The 20,070-nt window shown below is 61.6% G+C and overlaps 1 protein-coding gene across 1 annotated transcript; it reads left to right on the top strand.

The window, feature by feature from the left end:
• The first annotated feature begins 1,837 nt into the window (after window positions 1-1,837).
• Window positions 1,838-20,065, top strand: PLOD3 (procollagen-lysine,2-oxoglutarate 5-dioxygenase 3). Its single transcript, XM_075907155.2, has 19 exons — window positions 1,838-2,165; window positions 5,342-5,433; window positions 5,727-5,863; window positions 6,687-6,850; window positions 7,173-7,285; window positions 12,613-12,676; window positions 12,856-12,953; window positions 13,446-13,547; window positions 13,777-13,908; window positions 14,579-14,700; window positions 15,270-15,374; window positions 15,458-15,583; window positions 15,930-16,071; window positions 16,530-16,643; window positions 17,113-17,178; window positions 17,533-17,637; window positions 18,089-18,235; window positions 18,659-18,784; window positions 19,606-20,065. The coding sequence occupies exons 1-19, from the start codon at window positions 2,069-2,071 to the stop codon at window positions 19,759-19,761; spliced, it is 2,208 nt and encodes a 735-aa protein (XP_075763270.2). The 5' UTR covers window positions 1,838-2,068; the 3' UTR covers window positions 19,762-20,065.
• Window positions 20,066-20,070: the final 5 nt, after the last annotated feature.

The following is a 20,070-nucleotide window of genomic DNA, read 5'->3' as shown; positions in this document are numbered from 1 at the left end:
CCCGCTTCCGCCTCTCCCGCCGGGCCCCGCCCCCTCGGCGCGTGTGCTCAGAGGGAAGTTCCCACCCTCGTCGCTCCCTTGTCTGGCCTGGGCCGGAGCCCCTCCCCCAGCGGCCGGGGGGGGGCGGTCCCTCCCTCACTGACCCGCCTCCCCTGCCTGCCAGGGCTTGCCCTGCCCCTGGGTGCTCCCTCCCCTGCAGCCCCTTCCCCCCCACCTCTCCCCGCTCGTTCCCCCCCCCCCCCGCCGGGCCGGCTGCGCCAGGTCCCCCCCATCCGAGCGCTCAGAGAGGGACCCGCCTTTTTCCTCCCCATCCTATCACCGACCACCGGGATTGTCTCCTCGGGCCCTGCCCAGACCTTGCCCAAGGCCCCTGGACCGAAGCGACAGGGGCTGCAAGTGGTGCTGCCAGGCTCATGCCAGGTGCAAGGCTGAGTGCTTGGTTCAGTGGCTCCTACCCCCCTTCCACCTGGTTCTATATCCCACCACTACCCCCATAATGGGCAGAAGCTGGTGCACTGGGGGGGGGGCAACAGAGGATCCCCCAATAAAAGTCCCCTGGGGCCGGGAAAACAAGCTCCCTCCCTCCCCTCGGGAGAGAGACAACAGTGGCACTGGCACTGCTCAGGGGCACATCCAGCAAGAGCAGCCAGATCGGTATTTCCCTGACAGGCTCATGACAAGAGATGGTTTGACATGTGCACTGAAAGTACTGCAAACCCTTCCCCCCCACACACTCCTATCCCCCTTCCAAGCTCTCCTGGAACCACTGTTCCCTAAAAGTTGAGCACTTGGGTGATTCAAATGGTGCCCATCTGGTTAGCAGAATGCCCACAGCAGGCAGTCTGTGTTTCTCCTGGTGGTGCACATATGTGCACACAACAAAATGTATTCCACACAGGAATGGAAAATATTAGAGGGAACATTGCCTGGGACCACAGCAAGCTGAATGGGGCTGCAGCCAGTGTATCTGTGTGCAGGCTGGCCCCTTCAGAATCTGCCCTGACTTCCCCTGAAGGAATCACATCTCAGGGAGAGGGCCACGCCTAACCAGGCTTGTCTATACTAGCCATGACATTGGTACCAAATATGTGGCTCCAGGGAGTGAACAAGTCACCCTTCTGGAATGATGCCAACTTAACCCCGGGTGCTTTTATCACGGGCAGGGAAGAGAAAGAGAGCTCCCTGGTAGAGGTGCCGCTGTTGCACATCTAGTGTGGATACAGCTACTGTGAACAGACCCCTAGTGAAAATTAGGAGACACAATCCCCCAGCTCCTTCCATGCTCTGCATCCAGTCTCCTGACAGGCAGGGGCTATGGGCCCGGCCTAGTACTGCCTACCCACCGCCTTCTGTCAGTGTAACTGCTGCAGGCTGGGTGTCCCCCATGAGACTCCCACGCCTTTCTCAGGGCCAGGAAGAGAGAACCCAAGAGTCCTGGCTCCCAGCAATCCCTGCTCTAATCACTAGCCCCCACTCGCCTCCTTCTCCCGCTGGTTTTAACTTCTGGATCTTTCTAGTCCAGCTCCTCACTGCCCCCCAAGCACTCCCTTTTCCCACTCCTCACCCTCCCACCAGGAGCCCCCTGCCCCCACATGTCCCGTCCCGCCCACCAAGGGGTCCTGATTTCGCACCGCCCCCCCAGCATCCCCTCTCCTCCCCCTTTTTTGGCAACGTGGCAGCAGGAAACAAAACTTCCCTTTTCTTCCCAACCTCGCTTTTCCAGCGCTTTCTCGCTCCGGAACTTTCCAGGCCGCTGATTGGCTGGTGGGGAGGGGGGTGCGGGGACTGATTGGCCGATGGGGAGGGGGCGCGGAAGCTGATTGGCTGAGGGCAAGCTCTCAGTTTTGGGGTGTCCCCGGCGCGCCCCATCCCGGGGTACCGGCGGGGGTGTGTGTGAAGGGGCTGGGGTGCGCTCCCTATCTGGGAGGGAGGGGCTCAGAGCCCCAGGGGGGAGCGGGACCCTGGCCCCCTCTACACTGGGCGGGGGCTGGGAGGAGCCGGGACTCGGATCGCGAGAGCTGCGAGCTTGGGGGCCGCTCAGAGCCTCCCCGGGCCAGGCTACTGCGCCATGGAGCCGAGCCCTGCCGCTCTCCTGACCGCCCTGGCAGCGCTGCTGCTGCTGGCCGCAGCCCGCGGCACCCGGGACCCGGACGTGCTGAATCCAGGTGAGCGCGGAGTAGTGCAGGAGGCGCACGGGGAGATCGGGACAGGGGCTGGGGCAGGGGGACATTGCAGGGGGCTCAGGGCGCGAGGCGCACGGAGCGATCAGGGCAGGGGACAAGGCAGGGAGAGATTGGAAAAGTGGCTCAGGACAGAGCAGGGGGCGCATGGGGAGATCGGGGCAGAGCAGGGAACACACGGGGAGATCGGGGCGGGGCTGGACAGGGGGCACCCGGGGAAGTTGAGACAGGGGAGCACGGGAAGATCAGGGAGGGGGTGCATGGAGTGATGCAGGACGTGAGGAGAAGGTAAGGAGGAGAGATGGGGCAGGGGCGCGCGGGGAGATCAGGGCAGGCGGCAAGGCAGGGAGAGATTGCAAAAGTGGCTCAGGACAGAGCAGGGGCCGCATGGGGAGATCGGGGCAGAACAGGGAACGCACGAGGAGATTGGGGCTGGACAGGGAGCACACAGGAAGTGGGGCAGGGAGAGAACAGGGTGGGGCTGTGCAGAGGGTGCATGGGGTGATGCAGGACACAGGATGTGAGGAGGGTACGGAGGAGATCAGGGGCACAGGGAATGATCTGATCCGGACAGAGGACATAGATTGTGTGGGTGGCATATGGGGGACTAGGAGCCACAGCAGTGGGTGCAGTGGGGAAATTGGGGCAAGAGATGGATGCTCTAGGTGGTGGGACAGGGGCATTCACCTTTGGGAGGAGCACTCCCACATCGGGTGGAGGGAGGCAGTGGTGCATATGTAACCACCACCAGGGGCATTTGAACTTGGGCCCTCTGGAGCTTAGTACAAGAGCCGCTACCCTCTGAGCTAAAAGCCAGCTGCCTTTCAGCCCATGCTGTAGTCCTCTCTTGTTCTTATCTGTTGCTGTAGTCTAGGTGCTACTGCATGGGACAGTGAACTACACTAGGTGTCTGGGTTACACATGCAGGGATTGGGCAAGTGCTGGGGGACCCACTGGAGACACACAGGAGTTGCAGGGGAGCTGACCCCAAAGCCAGTGGAGATCCCAAGGTGGGGGGCCCGCAGTGGTTGAGGAGAAGCTGGAGTTCAGGGTCTCTCTGGTGGAGGAGCAGAGAGACCCCGGGCCAGAGGCTGGCTGAGGCCAAGCGCTCCTGTGTGCCCATGGGCAGAGGAGCACCTGAGAGCAGGGAGCAGGCACACAACCTGCTGTGGAGGAGCTGGAGGCAGAGGGGGTCCCCTTTATGGCACCGTGGCGGCCAACCCATCCCCCACTGCTGCATAGGGGCAGAGGGAACTCACAGGCTGAAGTGGGGGTTCATGCTGCCGATTGCCTTGGGGACCTCTCAGCTGTTGGCTTGTCTGAACACAGACACCCCTCCAGAGGCACTGGGGCTCCTGTGGCTTTCCTGCCTCCCAGCCCTAGCCAAAGACCCTGCTCCCCACTATGCCCCGTGCTCAGAGGGGATGTAAAATCCTGTTTAATTGGTTACCCGGTTACATTCAATCTTGAATTGATTAAAGGGGAACAGGTGAGGGGGCCAGCCCCCACCACAGGCAGGGGCTGCTGTAGTCTGGCCAACATGCCACTGCCTGCTGTGCACCCACAGGCCGGCCGCGCACCCACAGGCCTGCCGCAGACAGGAACTGCTGTGGTCTGGAGCACCCCTGTGTGCTACACTCAGGGAGCTGCGCCTGTCCCCACCACTTAACTGGAACCAGTTAACCATTCACATCCCTGCTCCCCACCCAGAGCCAAGGATAGAACCCAGGAGTCCTGGCTCCCGACTCTCTGCCCGCCTCAGGCTTAGGCCAGGCCGCTGCCCAGGAGAGGGTCAGAGTAGGGGGGTGCCCAGGCAGCCCTTTCCCAGAATCCTGGGAGGCTTGGCCACACACACCCCTGTCCTTTTGCTCAGGGTGGGGATTTCACATGATCCCCCAACTGCCAGGCACTCCCTGGCTGCCAAGCCCTACTTAGCCTGCACAAAATGGGGTGAGCCCTTCTCTGGAGGCTGCAGGGCGCCCTGTGCCAGGATCAATGTTCCCTCTAATTTTTTCCATCCGGGGTGGAATAAATTCTGTTACACGCACCAAGGCATGTGTGGGTGTGCACCACCGGTAGAAACCCCTGCTGCCATCTGTGGGCACTCTGCTAATCAGCTGGGCAGCACCTGAATTTCTCCTGGGTGGCTCCGTCTCCTTCCCAAGCCCAGCACCAGTCCTGGCACGGGCACCACCATCTGCTTATTGTTAGCTGCCTGGCAAGGGCTGTGTGCTGGTAATTTGTTGTGATTGTTCTCGCGTAGGACAGTAACAGCTCGACTCCCAGCCTGAGAGCACCCCCCGGCGAGCCACACGCCACCTGTCTGCAGCCCAGAGCCGGGCTCCCAGGCCTGGCATGCACCCCCCACCTGCAGCCCAGAGTGGAGCTCCTGGGTGTGCCAGCCCACATATAGAGTCCTCTGCCCCCCAAGCGAGATCAGGGCCCCATCACACTGGGTGCTGGCCAGACCCTCCCGGGCTTTTCTCATGGGCTGGCAGGGGCTGGGGGGAGAGCTCCCCCTGTTGGAGCAGGGCAGAACAGTCACAGCCCTGCTCCCCCCTGGGTCCCAGGACCCCGTATGAGCCGCTGGGGGCAGCAGAGCCTCTGTCTCTCTCCGTGGCGGGGCAGGATGCCAGGAACAGGGGTGTGGCACAGGGCCAGCGCATCAGCTGCTCTCCTGGGCTCCAGCATACGTTTCCCTCCTACTCCCCCACTCTCCTTCCAGAGCCAGGGAGAGAACTCTGGAGTCCTGGCTCCCGGCCCTCCCTTGCTTTAACCCAGCAGCCTCCACTTCCCTCCCAGAAGTGGGGAGAAATCCAGGAGTCCTGCCTCCCAGCGCCCCCTGCTCCTATCACCAGATCCCACTCTCCTCCCAGAGCCAGGGAGAGAACCCAGGAGTTCTGGATCCCAGGGCAGCTCCTGGGGGGTACCACAAGCCCCCCTCCTTTATCATCTCTCCATTGGCCTGGTCTCTGTGGCAGAAATTCCCTGCAGGGACAACAGCCCTACCACAGTCCCAAAGAGGGAGCCCCCCCAGGAGGCTGAGGGTGGATGGAGGAGTGAACCCCAGGGCTGTGGGTGGCTGGGAGGCAGGGATGCATAGAGCCAGGCTGGGGTCTATGGCAGGCACTAACCAGACCCGGGATCTCTCTTCCCCATAGACAAACTGCTGGTGATCACCGCTGCCACGGAGCAGACGGAGGGATACATGCGGTTCCTGCGCACTGCCCGCTACTTCAACTACACCATCAAGGTGAGACAGACTCACGCCCCACCCCAGAGCTGGCTGCATCCCAGCCCTGGGCCAGAGTCCCTGTGTAACCGGCCACCTCATCCCAGAGCTAGCTGCATTTCAGTGCCAGGCGAGGGGTCCCTGTGTAACCAGCTGTCCCACCCCAGATCCAACTGCATCTGAGCCCTGGCCCAGGGGCCCTTTGTAACCAGCCCCGTGCCCCACCCCAGACCTGGCTGCATCCCAGCCTGGGCAGGCATTCCCCGGGTCTGAGCATACCGGGGTCTCTCTCCCTCACGCCCCTGTCCCTGCAGACCCTGGGCCTGGGCGAGGAGTGGCGCGGAGGGGATGTGGCCCGCACGGTCGGGGGCGGGCAGAAGGTGCGCTGGCTGAAAGAGGAGATGGCGAAACACACAGAGCACGAGGATCTCGTCGTCATGTTTGTCGACAGGTAGGGAGGGAGGTGGCTGGTGCCCCACTCCCCTTCCCGCGTGGGGCTCCGTGTCTTCAAGCCTCAGGGTACACCCTGGGGGATCCCCTCTCTGTGCACTGCCAACCCCATGATCCTGCTCTGCTGGAAGCAGCGTTTGGGGCTCTGGGCTGGGGGGGATATTTTGGTGGTGCACTGGGGGCTGATGGTTTCCAGGGCCTGCCTGGACCCAGAAGAGGGACCCCCCTGCAGCTGGGATGTGGGCGTAGCTGCTTCGACAAGGAGCATAACAGCAGGTGCCCCTGCCTTGCTGGGCACAGGTGCATTGGGAGGTGGGGGGCTGGTCAGGGAGGGACCCAGCTCCGACCCACCTGCTGTCTTGGGGTACCAGGCCTTGGCTGGTGGCGCAGAGCTCACTTTGCCCTTTTTGGTGGTGGAGGGGAGTAGCGACTAGGCCAGGTGGCCCCTGGGATCCATACACAGCCCTGTGCCCCACTAGGGAGCACCTCAAGGTTCCCAGGACATGGTGGGGGGCCAGGGGATGGCTAGGGGGTATGTTTCCTCTTTGTAGCCTCTGAATTTGCCCTGGGGGTGTAGTGGGGAGAAAGGGCTTGGGGGGGCATTGATGGTGCAGGGGTGCTCTGGGCTGTACCATTCCCCAGCGGGAATCAGCCTGACCCCTCCCCAGTGACAGCGTGGGACTAGCCGGAGGCCCCCCCAAAGCTCTGGGGGGTGCAGTGCGGGCTCTGGGGATGCAAGGGGCTCTGGGAGTGAAGGGAGGGCTTTAGGGGGTGCAAAGGGGCTCTGGCCTGGCTCATTCCCCAGTGTGTCTCTGCACCCCCAGTTATGATGTGCTGCTGGCCAGTGGGCCCGTGGAGCTGCTGCGGAAGTTCATGGCATTCGACAGCCAGGTCGTATTCTCGGCTGAGGCTTTCTGCTGGCCTGAGTGGGGCCTGGCCGAGCGGTACCCCCCCGTCAGCGCCGGCAAGCGCTTCCTCAACTCAGGAGGTGAGGGGGGGAGGGGGAAGCACAGGGATGTAGGGGGAGGATGGGGGCAGGGGCAGGAAGAGAGCAGGAGGATGGGGGAAGGGTCAGAGGCAGGGGTATGGGTGGGTGTGGGAGGGTGCAGCGTGGGATGGGAAAAGCTGGGGGATATTGTGGGTCCAGGGGGTATGTGTGGGAGTGCCCTGGGCAGGAGGAAAGTGGCATAGGGCCTGTAGGGAGGGCATTGGTGCTGGTGGGAGAGGGTGGTGTGGTGTCTAGGAGGGGCAGCAACTGCGAGGCAGGGCCTGGCAGCTGGGAGGTACACGACCTCTCCGCCTGCCACCAGGTTTCATCGGCTTCGCCCCGGCCATCCACCGTGTGGTCCAGCTCTGGAAATACAAGGACAACGACGATGACCAGCTATTCTACACCCGCATCTATCTGGACCCTGGCCTGCGGGTGAGTCTGGTGGCGGTGCCCCTACTGCCCTTTCTCTGCCCCCCACATCGGCACTGACCTCAAATTCTTGTCTCCAAACAAGCCCCGTGGGACCCTGGTTCCTCTTTTTAGGGAGGTTAAAATAAGGTTAATTTGCTAATCGAGTAGTTGATGGAATTTTTATTGACCAACCAAGTAGTCGATAGGGGAAGGCTTGCGCACCGGTCCGAGACCAAACCTCCTGATGAAATGCATCCTAGAATACTCAAGGAGCTGATAGAGGAGGTATCTGAGCCTCTAGCTATCATCTTTGGAAAATCATGGGAGACAGGAGAGATTCCTGAAGACTGGAAAAGGGCAAATATAGGGCCCATTTATAAAAAGGGAAATAAGAACAACCCAGAAAACTACAGACCAGTTAGTTTAACTTCTGTGCCAGGGAAGATAATGGAGCAAGTAATTAAGGAAATCATCTGTAAACACTTGGAAGGTGGCCAGGTGATAGGGAACAGCCAGCATGGATTTGTAAAGAACAAATCATGTCAAACCAATCTGATAGCTTTCTTTGATAGGATAACGAGTCTTGTGGATAAGGGAGAAGCGGTGGATGTGGTATAGCTAGACTTTAGTAAGGCGTTTGATATGGTCTCGCATGATATTCTTATCAATAAACTAGGCAAATACAACTTAGATGGGGCTATTATAAGGTGGGTGCATAACTGGCTGGATAACCGTACTCAGAGAGTAGTTATTAATGGTTCACAATCCTGCTGGAAAGGTATAACTAGTGGGGTTCCGCAGGGGTCTGTTTTGGGACCGGCTCTCTTCAATATCTTCATCAACGAATTAGATATTGGCATAGAAAGTACGCTTATTACGTTTGCAGATAATACCAAGCTGGGAGGGGTTGCGACTGCTCTGGAGGACAGGGTCATAATTCAAAATGATCTGGACCAATTGGAGAAATGGTCTGAGGTAAACAGGATGAAGTTTAATAAAGACAAATGCAAAGTGCTCCACTTAGGAAGGAACAATCAGTTTCACACATACAGAATGGGAAGCGAATGTCTAGGAAGGAGTACGGCAGAAAGGGATCTAGGGGTTATAGTGGACCACAAGCTGAATATGAGACAAATGGCTTGGTCATTGTTTTCGGTCCATCCCCTCCAGAGTCCCTAGGGTTGGTCGCTGTCGGCAGACAGGCTACTGGGCTAGATGGACCTTTGGTCTGACCCAGTACGGCCATTGTAAGCTCAGGGCTCAGGGTCGGGGGTCTCACTGGACCACCCTGATTTTCATGCAAACCTGCTCCTGGGTAGCCAGGCTGGCAGCTCTCCTGCCCTAGACGGCCACTTTCCTGTGCCTAGTGCGGAGGTCGTGGATGAGGTCCACGATCTCCGCACTAGACCTGGTGGGCGCCCACCTCTTGCGGACCTGGGCAGGCTCCCGGGAGCCGCCAGCCTGGTCCCAGGAAGAGGCGGAGGGCTGGGTGGCAGCGGGTGGCTGGTTCGTGCTGTGCCAGGTGCAGGGTCTGCTGGCTGGGTGCTGGCAGGCTTGCACCTGGCACAGACACTGTAGCCAGACCGTGCCCCTTTAAGGAGGGGGGCAGATGAGTTTCCCTGGTGTTGGCCAGAGTGGCCACCAGGGAAAGCTGGGGAGGGCTAGCCTCCCACTAGTTCAAATTAAGTGGCTACTCAGCCCTTAATTCGAACTACTTAATTCGAACTAGGCGTTAGTCCTTGTAGAATGAGGTTTACCTAGTTCGAATTAAGTGCTCCGCTAGTTCGAATTAAGTTCGAACTAGCGGTTTGCCTGTGTAGCGCCTATCAAAGTTAATTCGAACTAACGTCTGTTAGTTCGAATTAACTTTGTAGTGTAGACATACCCTTACAGAGGCAGCAAGCTGGGGAATGCGAGCAGTTGATTAGAGTAACCGATAAGCCTAGACCCGTTGGCTACTTGCTTACATCCCTACCTCCTTTGCCTTTTGATGTGGGTGTAGGTGGTGGGGAACTTGTCTGGCTGATTCCGGAGCAGGTATGGTTCCTTCATGGCTGGATACACAGAACTCACTTGGGCTGAACACGACCAAGAACTCTAGTTTGAAAACCTGGGAAAATTGGTCAAGAGCTGGGTTTGAATAGTGGAGGGAAGGAATTGGAGAGGGAAAATTCCTAACCCTCACCCAAATCCCATGACTCGTAGTGACCAGATCTTGGGAGAAGATTGAGCCAAAACTTGGACAGTTTTATGCTGGGATGCTAAGTTGTGGTGTGCAAATACTGCGGTCATGCAAACCTCCGCCAGACCATTAAAGGACCTTAAGAGGAACCCGTGTGCTGGGTAAAACGTGAGCTGACCCCATGGCTGGACCTGGTAGGGAAGACCCTGTTGTGGCGTCAGAAGTCAACGAAGAATAGAAACAAGGCAAGAAACCTCCAAGGGTGAAAAGCAGAAGGAAGAAACCAACAAGGTTCGGTGACTCTCGCCAGCATGTTACTCTCCAATGCCCCAGAGGCCTTCAGCGTCGACAAGCTTTCCCAGCGGGCAGAGGGGCGCAGTAGTTTGCACGATTTTGCTAACACACAAGACAAGGGGCACGCAGACCTGTCCGGGTCTCAGCTTCAGGGTTAGCTACGGGGCAGCTGGCAGAGCACGTCACTAAATCCTTTGGCTTCACTGCAGACCATCAGAAGCCGACTGGGAAAGGGGTGTGGCCGTGCTTATACCAGGCCGGTTGTGGTGGTGTCAGGATTCAGGGGTGGGGTGTTTTGGTGAGATCCCCGCTTATCTTCTGCCACTGAAAAGCTTTGGGCTGGGACCCACTGGAATAGGATGGGTCCGGGTTCCCTGTCCCTTGCAGCTGCCCCACCCTGGGGTGGCAGCCTCCCTACCTTAGGCCAAGAGGCCTGTGTTGGTCTGCTGGAGCCAGAAGGCCGGCGAAAGACTGTCCATTTCTCTGCCCTGCCCCGAGGGCCAGTGCTTATTGCTGTGTCCTGCCCAGGGGCCGGAGAGCCAGGAGTGGCTTACGGCTCCGCCTTGGCCAGAGGGCTAGAGCCCTGAGACTGCTAATCCCCCCCCGAACCTTGCCTTATAGATGCACTGTAAAAGCCCCGGGACACAGGGAGAGAACGCCCGGGCTACAAGGAACAGATTCCAGCCGACGTGCCCTTGGCGCAGAGGACGCCGTATCCTACGGGACAGTGCACGGTGGCGCGTGGTGCACCCAGTTACACCCAATCCGGACGTTTGGCAGGCGTTTGCCGCACCAAAGTGGGAAGTCGCCTCGTTTTACAGACAGTCAAGAGCCAGGGTGAGGGGTCCTGTCCTTTGTGAAGGGCGGGGCCTGCCTGGAGAGGGAAACTGAATGTTCGTGGCCAGGTTGTTGACAGACGGACTCAGGCACTGACGCAGTGCGGGAGGTGGCATTTATTGGGATCCCAGCCATCTCCAAACAGAGCAACAACCACCAGCATCCCTGCCCTGCCGGACCCAGCTCTGACTAGCCCTGCATGGAGCAGTTCACCCCAGAAGTGACTTCCAAAGCCCAGAGCCATGTGCCCAGCACGTACATGGTCAGAAAGATCAAAGACCAGCAGCCGTGGCGTGGCCACCAGGATGAGCCCGGGGAGAAAAGAGGGAGAACGTGATGGAGGATTTGGTGTTGAGAGGGGCTCCAGGGCAAATCACCTTGAGGCCCATGTGGAGCAGTGTAACCAGCCCTACCAATAGCGCCAGGACAGAGGGACCCAGGAAGAATTTGAGTTCGGAGCATCAAGGACAGGTTGGCATTGACTGCCCTTTCTGTATCCCGGGACGAATACAGTCCGCCCTGGGGACGGACAGCAGGCCACGAAGGACCGCAGCGGAATTGAAGACGTTCCACATGAAGGGTCACCTGCCGCCACATGGCCGGGAGAGCGGGGTGGCCAGGGAAGATCCAGCCCGCACTGCGTCGCATTATGGACTGACACCGGGTGCAGTTACAGGAGGACCTGCAGCACAGCTCCGGAGGGTTAGACAGCCTGGGACTACTGGCCCGATGCTGGGTGAGAATTTAGCTCCCAAGGGGCCAGACAGGATAAACTGCCGTGTCTGGAACCGGGCGACCGTGTTCACCCCAGGTTGGAGGGCGGATCCCAGCTGGGGTAACAAAAAGAGCCCAAACCCCAGACTATGTGATGGGGAACTCGGCAGAAAGCAGCGACATCTGCAGTTTGGTCCCTGGGAGGAAGGATTACCGACACACCTCCAGGCGACTCAGAGACTCCAGATGGGCCCCAGCCTGGTGGGGCAGCCCCTGGGCAGCCTGGCGACCCAGCTGTGACCCGTTCGGGCCGTGCAAGTAGAAAACCAGCCCGATGCCAGGCGGCTGAACAAACAGAGCTTCCCAGCCCACGGAGGATGGAACGGGGGCTGCATTAGCTTGTGCCGTGACTCAGTGGGGCTGCCAAGGCCCAAACGGGCCAGAGGTGTAACGAGTGGCGCAGCCAGTCTGGTTCTGGGCTGTGGCGCGTTTGGGCTAGAAACTGGAGGAAAGGGGGGAAAGCTTTTGGCTCCCCCAGCCTCCATAACTGGACAGGAATCTGCACAAACTAGGCATTCAGGGGCCCCAGCAGAGCAGTTTGGGGGGGGGGGCCCTGGGCTGGGACTACAGGGGGCTGCAGGTCGGGAGTGAGGGGCATTGATGGGGAGAAGGGAAGGCTGCAGGTTATAGTGGGGGGCTTTTAGCCAGACCACCTGGTTTTTTCCTTGGCTCTGTGAGGAGAATGGAGGTTAGTGGGGAGGGGGGGGGGCTGGGAGCCAGGACTCCTGGGTTTTCTCTGGCTCTGGGAGGGGAGTGGGGACTGGTGATCAGAGTGAAGGGATGAGGGTAACTGGGAGCCAGGATTCCTGGGCACTGTCAGAGGAGATTGGGACCAGCTCTGGGATGCAGCTGACTCTGGGGAGAGGCATGCAAGCTGCAGTGACCCAGTGGAGAAGACAAGCAGGGGTAGATGAGGAATTGGACCCTGCTCATTGGTGGCTTGGGGGTGCACAGCAGGGGAGACTGCCCCAACATGGCCACTCGGTTGCCAAACACCGTCTCTTTGCAGAAGACATTGGGTCCCGTTGTGGGGGGTTCAGGGCCTAGGGGGAGGAATGTTTGAGGGAGATGTGTCCTCCCCAAGGGATCCTGCTCCCTACCCCCAATTGAATCATTTCAGGGGTGTCCTTTGCGGAGTGGGGGCAGGGAAAGGCTTTCGGATGCTGGGGGAAGCAGTGGAGAGAAGGGAGGGTGTTGGGGGCTGTCCCTGGGTGCAGGTTCCCCCTGCTTTGACCCCCCTCTCCTTTTCCCTCCCCCACAGGAGAAGTTTGGGCTGGCACTTGACCACAAGTCGAAAATCTTCCAGAACCTCAACGGGGCCATTGGTGAGAGATGGGGAGCCCTAACCTGGGGGAGGGGGGCAGGGAGGCAGGATGCCTGGGTTCTCTCCCTGGCTCTGGGAGGGGAGAGGAGTTTGGGGGGGCTGGGAGGCAGGACGCCTGGGTTCTAGCTGTGGGGAGTGGGGCGGGGCTGGGATTCTCCCCCATGTGTCTCTCTTTCTCAGATGAGGTGGTGCTGAAATTCGAGAGGAACCGGGTCCGTGCCCGGAACGTGGCCTATGACACCCTCCCTGTGGTGATACATGGCAACGGGCCCACCAAGGTACCTCCCAGCCCACTCCCCCCAGTCCCCCAGACTCCTCCCCCCGATACCCTCACAGCCCCCAGCCACCCCTACAAGTCCCTGGCTCCCCCAGGAGCCTTCTGACCCCTTTTGACACTCCCTGCCCTTAGCCGGTGACCCCAACATGCAGACCCCCCTGCACTCAGAGGTGTGGGGAGGGACTGGGGGGGTGTCTGCTGGGATGGGGGCTATAGGGGCTAGAGAGGGGAGAAGGTGGGGGTTAGCACATCAGGAGAGGCTGGGGGTCAGGGGCAGCAGGAGAGGATGGGAGCCAGCTCCAGGGAAAGGGGCATCAGGGGAGGACGGGGTGGAAGGGGAAAGAGGGAGGGTGGGGGCAGTAGGCGAGGATGGGGCAAATGTGGGCTGGCTGTGGGGGAGGGGTGGGGCAGCAGGAGAGGATGAAGGCTGGCAGCTGGAGCGATTACTGGGGAGGGGGCACGTCTCTCACCTCATTCTCTCTCCCCCTCCCAGCTTCAACTGAACTACCTGGGGAACTACATCCCTAACAGCTGGACCTACGAGGGGGGCTGTGGTGTCTGTGACCAGGGGCTGCTTGACCTGTCAGAGACCCCGGTGAGCGAGGGGGGGGCCACTCCCCAAAGCAGAGCCCCATGGGGTGGGGGCCCTGTCTCCCTCCTGGAGGAGAGGCTGGGCATGGCTGGGTTTAGGGAGGTGGGAGAGGCTGGCTTAAGGGGCTGGCAGGAGGCGATTTGGGGGCCGGGAGCAGCTGGATTCAGGGGGGCTGGGCTTGAGGGCCAGCAGTGGCTGGTTTCAGGGTGTCTGATCCCCTGTGTCTCCCCAGGAGGCGGCGCTGCCCCGGGTGCTGGTGGGAGTGTTCATCGAGCAGCCGACGCCCTTCCTGCCCCAGTTCCTTCAGCGTCTGCTGGCCTGGGACTATCCCTACGCCCGCCTGAGCCTCTTCCTGCACAACCGCGTGAGTGCCCCGCTGTCTGTGGGCCCCCTGCACCTCTACCTGCTCCCCACGACCCCTCGAGCCCCTTCCTGCCTCCCGCTGTCCCCTGGCTCCCGCCCTCCTGCTGCCCCATGTCCCTGTGCCCCCACTGGCCCCCTGTGCTCCCCACAACTCCCTGCAATACCCCCTCATTGCCTCCCGCTGCCCCTTGTGCCCCTACTTGTCCCACACCCCTGCCCCCTTCCCACAGCTCCGCCCAGCTGCTGTCCCATGGCTCTACCCCCACCCCACTTTCACACCCCTCACCAACCTGCCTGCTCTTGCCCCCAGCTGCCACCACCAGCTGCTCCACATCACACCCCTGCAATCCCCAGCAGCCCTATGTGACTCCTGGTTGCCCGCAGAGACCACCCTGAGACCCTCAGATGTCCCTAAACTGCCCCCACTTCTCCCTGCCCGTGGAGATCCCATCCCCTGGACACCTCCAGATCCCACACATCTTCCCAGCCACCCCAGGAAACCCGACATGTCCCCAGCCGCTGATGCCCCCACCCCACCATGTAGCAGAGACACCCCCCACAGGGACCCGTATCCCCTCCAGAGACCCCCATTGCCTGGAGACTCCCCCAGCCCCCGTGACACGGTGGTGCGGTTCCCACCCTCCCCAGCTGACCCATGCCCCTCCTCCCAGGAGGTGTTTCACGAGCCGCACGTGCAGGAAGCCTGGGAGCGGCTGCGCGGGGCCTTCGCCAGCATCAAGCTGGTGGGCCCGGAGGAGGAGCTGAACCAGGGCGAGGCACGGGACATGGGCATGTGAGTGGACGGGGCTGGGGGCAGCACCCGGGCAGAGGGAGGGGGGGAATGTGATGAGGGGAAGGTGCCATACAAGAGGAGATTGGCCAGGGTTGTGACCACAGGGTGGGGGTGGAGCCATGCAACAGATAGTAGGTGGGGCTGTGGGAATGGGGGCGGGGCCATAGGGCTGTGGGACATGTCATAGGCAGGATCATGGGAATGGGAGTGTGCCCGTGGGGGTGGGGCTGTGGGACAGCTGGTGGGCGGAGCTGTGGGAATGTGGGTGTGGCCACAGGACAGGTGTCGGGCACAGCTGTGGGACAGATGGTGGGCAGTGCCATAGGGAAGACGGGGCAACAGGAGCGTGGGTGGTCTCATGGTGATGGGCGGTGGCTAAAGGACCCGGGGGGGGCCCCTCCTCTGGGAATGGGGGTGGGGCTATGGGGAAGTGGGCAGGGCTGGGCTGCTGGAGGCAGGACCAGGGGCTGCAGGGGGCATGATGCTGTGGGGGACAGGCACCGAGGGAGGGTGTGGAGGAGCTGGTCCGTGGTGTTTGTCTGACCCCCCTTCCCCCATGTATTCTCCAGGGACATCTGCCGGCAGGACCCCGACTGTGACTATTATTTCAGTATGGATGCGGATGTCGCCCTGACTCACCCAGGGGCCCTGCGCGACCTGATCCAACAGAACCAGTGAGACCCGCCCCCCCGACCCCTTTTCACGTGACTCCGCCCCCTTGCTTAGCTCCACCTTTTGTCTCTCTGCTCCATTGCAGGAAAGTCATCGCCCCCATGGTGTCGCGCCCACGCAAGCTCTGGTCAAATTTTTGGGGGGCACTGAGCCCTGAGGGCTACTACGCCCGCTCCGAGGACTACGTGGAGCTGGTGCAGGGCAAGCGCATGTGAGTCAACCCCCAGAGAGACCTGCTCCCAGCCATAGCTCCGCCCCCTTCCTAGGGGTGTGTCCTAGATCTGCCTACAACTGAAGCTCCACCCCTTTCCCCGTGAATGTGATCTAAATCTACCCTCCAGGTGGGGCTCTGCCCCCTTCCCATTGGTGTGGCCTAGACCTGACCCAATCAGAACTCTGCCCCATTCACAGGGGGTGTGGCCTGGACTTGCCCACTTCTATTGAAGCTCCACTCCCTAAACTCCACCAATCTGGAGCCTCCTTTATTGGAGGAGGGCCCTGGCCCCACCCCACCCTTGCTGCTCTGCTGAGCCGGTGTCTGTGTGTCTGTCCCACAGTGGGGTGTGGAATGTGCCCTACATAAGCCAGGCCTACCTGGTGCGTGGGGAGACGCTGCGCTCGGAGCTGCACGACCGGAGTGTCTTCACCATGGAGGAGACCGACCCCGACATGGCCTTCTGCAAGAACGTGCGCGAGAGGGTACGGCCCCCCTGAGCCCTCCTGTGGCCCTCCAAAACCCTCACAGCCTCCATGGCACCCATACATCTCTCCACCCATCCTGACGTGCTTTCTGCAACATCCACGAGAGGGTCAGGCCCCCTGAGCTCCCCCAAACCACACCCCCCATGGTGCCCTGAAACCGCCACAGCCTCCACTGCACCCCTAAATTCCACACCCATCCTTACTTGCCTTCTGCAAGAACATTCATTAGAGGGTATAGGCCCCCCAGCTCCCCTGAACACCTCACCCATGTCCCCCAAAACCCACACAGGTCCCCACAGATCCCCCACCCACCTCAACATGGCTTTCTGCAAGGATGTCTGTGAGAGGGTACGGGCCCCTCAAAACACACACAGCCCCCCCCAAATCCTCCACAGGCCCTCCCCCCTCCCCCCAGTCACCCACCCACCCACCTCTGACAGGCCTGTCTCCTGCAGGGGATTTTTCTGCACATCACAAACCTGGAGGATTTTGGACACCTGCTCTCCATAGCCAATTATAACACATCCCGCCTGCACCCCGAACTCTGGCAGATCATGGAGAACCCCCTGGTGAGTAACCCTGGCCCCCCTGTCCTGTGAGTGACTCCACCACTGGTGAGTAACCCTGGCCCGCCCCCAGCCCTGTGAGTGACTCCACCCCTGGTGAGTGACCCTGCCCCCTGTGAGAGGGGGACTAGCACCAAGGTTCCCTGTAAGCTGGGCGCTTGTGCCAGGGCTCAGGAGATTCCAGTGCCACACTGATTAGCAGAGCGCCCACAGCTGGGTTTGTGTTTCTCCTGGTGGTGCACATTGGTACATGCCTTGGTGCACATTAAACAAATATTCCACACATGGATGGAAAAGGTTAGAGGGAACTTTGTTTGGGGGAGGGGCTATGGCCAACAGCCAATATGTGGGGCATGGTATAGGGGTAATGGTGGATGGGTAAGGAGGGAAACTAGGCAGGAGGCTGGCTGGGGGTGGGGGAGGAGAGATGGAGGCAGAGGATTTCTCTCACATTGTATTTGGGGTACCCCAGGACTGGCAGGAGAAATACATCCATGAGAACTACTCCCGAGTGCTGGACGGGGAATTGGTGGAACAGGTAACCCCCTGACCCCCACATCTCCCCACCACCTCCCCAAAACCCCATCCACCACTACTGCTCGGGAGCAGAGCTTAGCAGCATCTGCCCTGCCCCCCACCCATGGGAACACTGTGGGGCTGGGCAGAGAGTCAACCCTAACCCCATCCCGCCAAATACCTCTGTGGGACCCCCCCCCCAGGTGTCTTCCCGCACCGATCCTTTCCCATACCTTGGGGATGCTGCCCCTACATGCACCCACACACACACAACTTCCTGTACCTCCCTGGGCACCCCCTGCCTGCCCCACAGTGACCCACCACCAGTACCCCCTTCCTTCCCAGGCAGCCCTGTCTCTAACCCCTCTCCCCACAGCCCTGTCCCGACGTGTATTGGTTCCCCGTCCTCACTGAGCTGGCCTGTGACGAGTTGGTGGAAGAGGTGGAGCATTATGGGATCTGGTCCGGAGGACGGCATGAGGTGAGTGGGTGCAGCCCCTCCTGCAACCAAGCGCCCTCCCCACTGCCTCCCTGCCCACTGCACCGCACCCTGCTCCCAGCACCATAGCCTAGGTCCCTGCAGCCCGGCGCCCCCTGCTGCCCCATCCTGCTCCCTGCAGCCCGGCGCCCCCTGCTGCCCCATCCTGCTCCCTGCAGCCCGGTGCCCCCTGCTGCCCCATGCCCGCTACCTGCAGCCCAGAGCCCCCTGCTGCCCCATCCTGCTCCCTGCAGAGTCCACACAGAGAAGGCCTGGGAACCATTAAGGGCAGCAGCACAGAGCCCCCTAGTGCCAGGGCAGAGGGGCCAGCGCTGACTGTCAGAGAGAGATCCCTACTGTCCCCTGCCCACTCCCTGCAGCCCAGCGCCCCCTGCTGCCCCCGCCCACTCCCTGCAGCCCGGCACCCCCTGTTGATCTATCCCGATGGCCCCAGGATGCTCGCCTGGCCGGGGGCTATGAAAACGTGCCGACCGATGACATTCACATGAACCAGATTGGGTTTGAACGTGAGTGGCTGCACTTCCTGCGGGAATTCATCGCACCCGTGACCGAGCAGCTGTACCCTGGCTACTACACCAAGGTACCAGGCCTGAGAGAGCTCCAGCTGGGATGGGGTGTCCCTGGGGCAATCTTCAGTTACATCACTCTGTGCACAGACCCTACCCCCAGAGCTTGCTTTAACTCTGGGCTGGGATGGCAGGGGCGGTGAGTCGGGAGCGAGGGGCACCGGCAGAGCTGGGGGGGGGAGGGAAGGGCTGGGCTGGCAGGGGCTATGGGTCGGGAGCGAAGGGCACCGGCAGAGCTGGGGGGGAGAGGGGAGGGCTGGGCTGGCAGGGGCTGTGGGTCGGGAGTGAGGGGCACCGGCAGAGCTGGGGAGGGGGGCAGGGCTGGGCTGCCAAGTGGCTTCTCCATCTGGCTCTAACAGCAGCTTCTAAGTCAATACCCATCAGTGGGACCCAGCAGGAGGGGCTCCCATCCCTGCACTGACCACCCCTCCCCTCAGGCCCGGGCCCTCCTGAACTTCGTGGTCCGGTACCGACCTGAGCAGCAGCCGGCGCTGAGACCTCACCACGACTCATCCACCTTCACCATCAACATTGCGCTCAACAGCAAGGACACGGACTACGAGGTGAGATTCCCCCCCCCCCCCCTTGGAGAGCAGGAGCTGCAGGTCAGGAGGGGCACCGCAGGGCCAGGGTGGGGGGGCAGTGGGTCGGGAATGAGGGGAACTGCAGGGCTGGGGGGAGAGGGGCGTCAGGTCAAGAGTGGGGGGAGATGCGGGTCGGGAGTGAGGGGCACTGCAGGGCCAGGGTGGGGGGGGGCGTCGGGTCGAGAGTGGGGGGGGCTGCAGGTTGGGAGTGAAGGGCACTGCAGGGCCAGGGTGGGGGGGGGCGTCGGGTCGGGAGTGGGGGGGACTGCGGGTCGGGAGTGAGGAGCGTGGGGGGCGCGTCACTGCAGGGCCAGGGGGTGGGGGGGCGTCAGGTGCGGGTCGGGAGTGAGGGGCACTGCAGGGCCAGGGTGGGGGGGGGCGGGGGGGTGGGGGGGGGCTGCAGGTTGGGAGTGAAGGGCACTGCAGGGCCAGGGTGGGGGGGGCGTCGGGTCGAGAGTGGGGGGGGCTGCGGGTCGGGAGTGAGGGGCACTGCAGGGCCGGGGGGGCGTTGGGTCGGGAGTGAGGGGCACTGCAGGGCCAGGGTGGGGGGGGGTGTCAGGTCGAGAGTGGGGGGGCTGCGGGTCGGGAGTGAGGGGCACTGCAGGGCCAGGGTGGGGGGGCGTCAGGTCGGGAGTGGGGGGGGCTGCGGGTCGGGAGTGAGGGGCACTGCAGGGCCGGGGGGGGGGCGTTGGGTCGGGAGTGAGGGGCACTGCAGGGCCAGGGTGGGGGGCGTCAGGTCGGGAGTGGGGGGGGCTGCGGGTCGGGAGTGAGGGGCACTGCTGACGGCCCTCTCTCTGCAGGGCGGTGGCTGCCGATTCTTGCGCTACAACTGCTCCGTGACGGCACCACGGAAGGGCTGGAGCCTGATGCACCCCGGGCGCCTGACCCACTACCACGAGGGGCTGCCCACTACCCGTGGCACCCGCTACATCATGGTGTCCTTCGTCGACCCCTAACCCCGGCCATGTCCCCCCCACCACTCAGGGAATTCGCCCAGCCCCTTCCCCGGGCACTGGGTCACCGTCTCCCTGCCCCCAGCCCAGGGGGTGTCAACCGCCCCCTCCCAGCTGTAGGGGGGCTGTTCTGTGCCTTCGCTCGCCCATCCCCCTCGGGCCAGGGCAGTGGGTCGAAGGCCCCTCCCCCGGTGGGTCTTCGCTCCCGTGGGGCAGGATAAGCTGGGTGCTGGGGGAGGACCTGGCTGCTGTGTATAAAGTGGGTTAAGTTATTGGGGTTGCTCCCCCCATAAAGGTGTATTTTTAACTAGG

This window comes from Pelodiscus sinensis, chromosome 22, assembly GCF_052426305.1.
Source record: "Pelodiscus sinensis isolate ZL-2025 chromosome 22, ASM5242630v1, whole genome shotgun sequence".
NCBI lineage: Eukaryota > Metazoa > Chordata > Testudines > Trionychidae > Pelodiscus > Pelodiscus sinensis.
This window is presented reverse-complemented; position numbering and strand designations above follow the sequence as displayed.

Bases quoted from the DNA above. Each gene is read 5' to 3' on its own strand.
- PLOD3 (XM_075907155.2), top strand. From the start codon at position 2,069: ATGGAGCCGAGCCCTGCCGCTCTCCTGACCGCCCTGGCAGCGCTGCTG. The intron at 2,166-5,341 runs GTGAGCGCGGAG...TCTTCCCCATAG, and splicing joins CCCGGACGTGCTGAATCCAG to ACAAACTGCTGGTGATCACC. The intron at 17,179-17,532 runs GTAACCCCCTGA...CTCTCCCCACAG, and splicing joins ACGGGGAATTGGTGGAACAG to CCCTGTCCCGACGTGTATTG.